Below are 1,178 nucleotides of genomic sequence, written 5' to 3'. Positions count from 1 at the left end.
CTGTGGCAGCCCCGGCCCGTGCTGCAGCCCCAGGAAGAGCTGCCCTGGGGGCTATAGGGGAATCTGGGGGGCAAAGGAAAGATGAGGTGGGGCAGGGCCGGGTATCCATGTAATCTGGGGGGGCAGCAGGCCTGGGATCCTCGAGGGGGGGCCAGTCCCCATCCACATTCATCTCCCGGAAGAAGGGCAGGCTCAGGTACTGGAGAAGTGGTCCTGGCCCTGGCAGGGGACTGGGTGGGGCTGCTGCAGGGGACCCCACAGGGCTGATGTCTGCAATGCAGAGGGGCTGGGGTACCCCACTGGGGCTACTGCTGCTACAGTCAAAGGACCGGGCCAGACGCCGGGCTGGGGTCCGCGGTTCTGCCCGCTCCAGTCCTGACCTTTCTTTGGGGGCTCTCACAGTGGGTCCCATTACAAATCGCCCATCCGGGCCCCGGCAAATGGGTTCCAGGGGTAAGGGTCCTCGGCTAGGCGGAGGATCCGGATGAGGACTGGGGGGTCCGGCGGGCTCCCCCCAGAGCAGACTCTGGCGCAGGCTGGGGACTGGGGAACCCTGGAGCTTCAGCTTCGCCACGCTGTCAGGACTGCCAGAGCCGGGAGCAGAGCTGGGGAAGGACAGGAGGGCAGGGTCTGCAGTCTCGCCCAGGAGCCTGCGCAGGCCTTGAGAGGTTGGGAGCACAGAGCAGGGCTAGGGAGAGCAAGAAACTGGCACGGGGGTCGCATTGGGCTGAACCTCTGCATTCTCACCTCCCTCTAACTCCTGTCCCTCCCACCCCTCTCGCGCACAGTAGGAAGACTGAGAAGCCAGGGACAAGGAGGGACTTACTGTGGAGCTGACTTCCTGGGCGGGGAGAAGATAAGGGGTGGATCTGGAAAGGCAGGACAAGAGATGACACAGGCAAAACCCAAGGTCCGCCAGGGCCCCAGGCGCCGGCCACGCAGCCAGCCCGCAAAGGAGTTACAGGGTCTGCAGGACTTCTTGAAGCACCAGGACCACGCAGGGGGCTGGGATTTTCCCCCAGGGAGGCGGGGCTTATGGGGGCGGGCCCACGGTGGGCGGGGCCCCACGTGGCAAGGCGCTCAGGACCTAGGCGAGGGTGGCACGGTGGTGGGAGCCTACCTTGGCGGAGGCGTTTGCGGCGGGGGGGGGCAACCCCCCTCGCCGTACCAAGTGCGGG

General features: G+C 66.3%; 1 protein-coding gene across 1 annotated transcript in view; it reads right to left on the bottom strand.

Moving 5' to 3' along the window:
* Positions 1-1,178, bottom strand: part of IGSF9 (immunoglobulin superfamily member 9) — a 25,584-nt gene that overhangs the window by 1,979 nt on the left and 22,427 nt on the right. The window contains exons 17-19 of the mRNA XM_027768440.1: positions 1,121-1,158; positions 827-1,005; positions 1-605 (exon numbers count right to left, since the gene is read on the bottom strand). The exon at positions 1-605 is cut by the window's left edge and continues 298 nt beyond it. Coding sequence (XP_027624241.1) covers positions 1-605; positions 827-1,005; positions 1,121-1,158 — 822 coding nt within the window. The remainder of the gene's footprint in view (positions 606-826; positions 1,006-1,120; positions 1,159-1,178) is intronic.

This window comes from Tupaia chinensis, unplaced genomic scaffold, assembly GCF_000334495.1.
Source record: "Tupaia chinensis unplaced genomic scaffold, TupChi_1.0 Scaffold146187_1, whole genome shotgun sequence".
Taxonomy (NCBI): domain Eukaryota; kingdom Metazoa; phylum Chordata; class Mammalia; order Scandentia; family Tupaiidae; genus Tupaia; species Tupaia belangeri.
The sequence above is the reverse complement of the archived record's forward strand: the minus strand, read 5'-3'. Positions and strand labels throughout refer to the sequence as shown.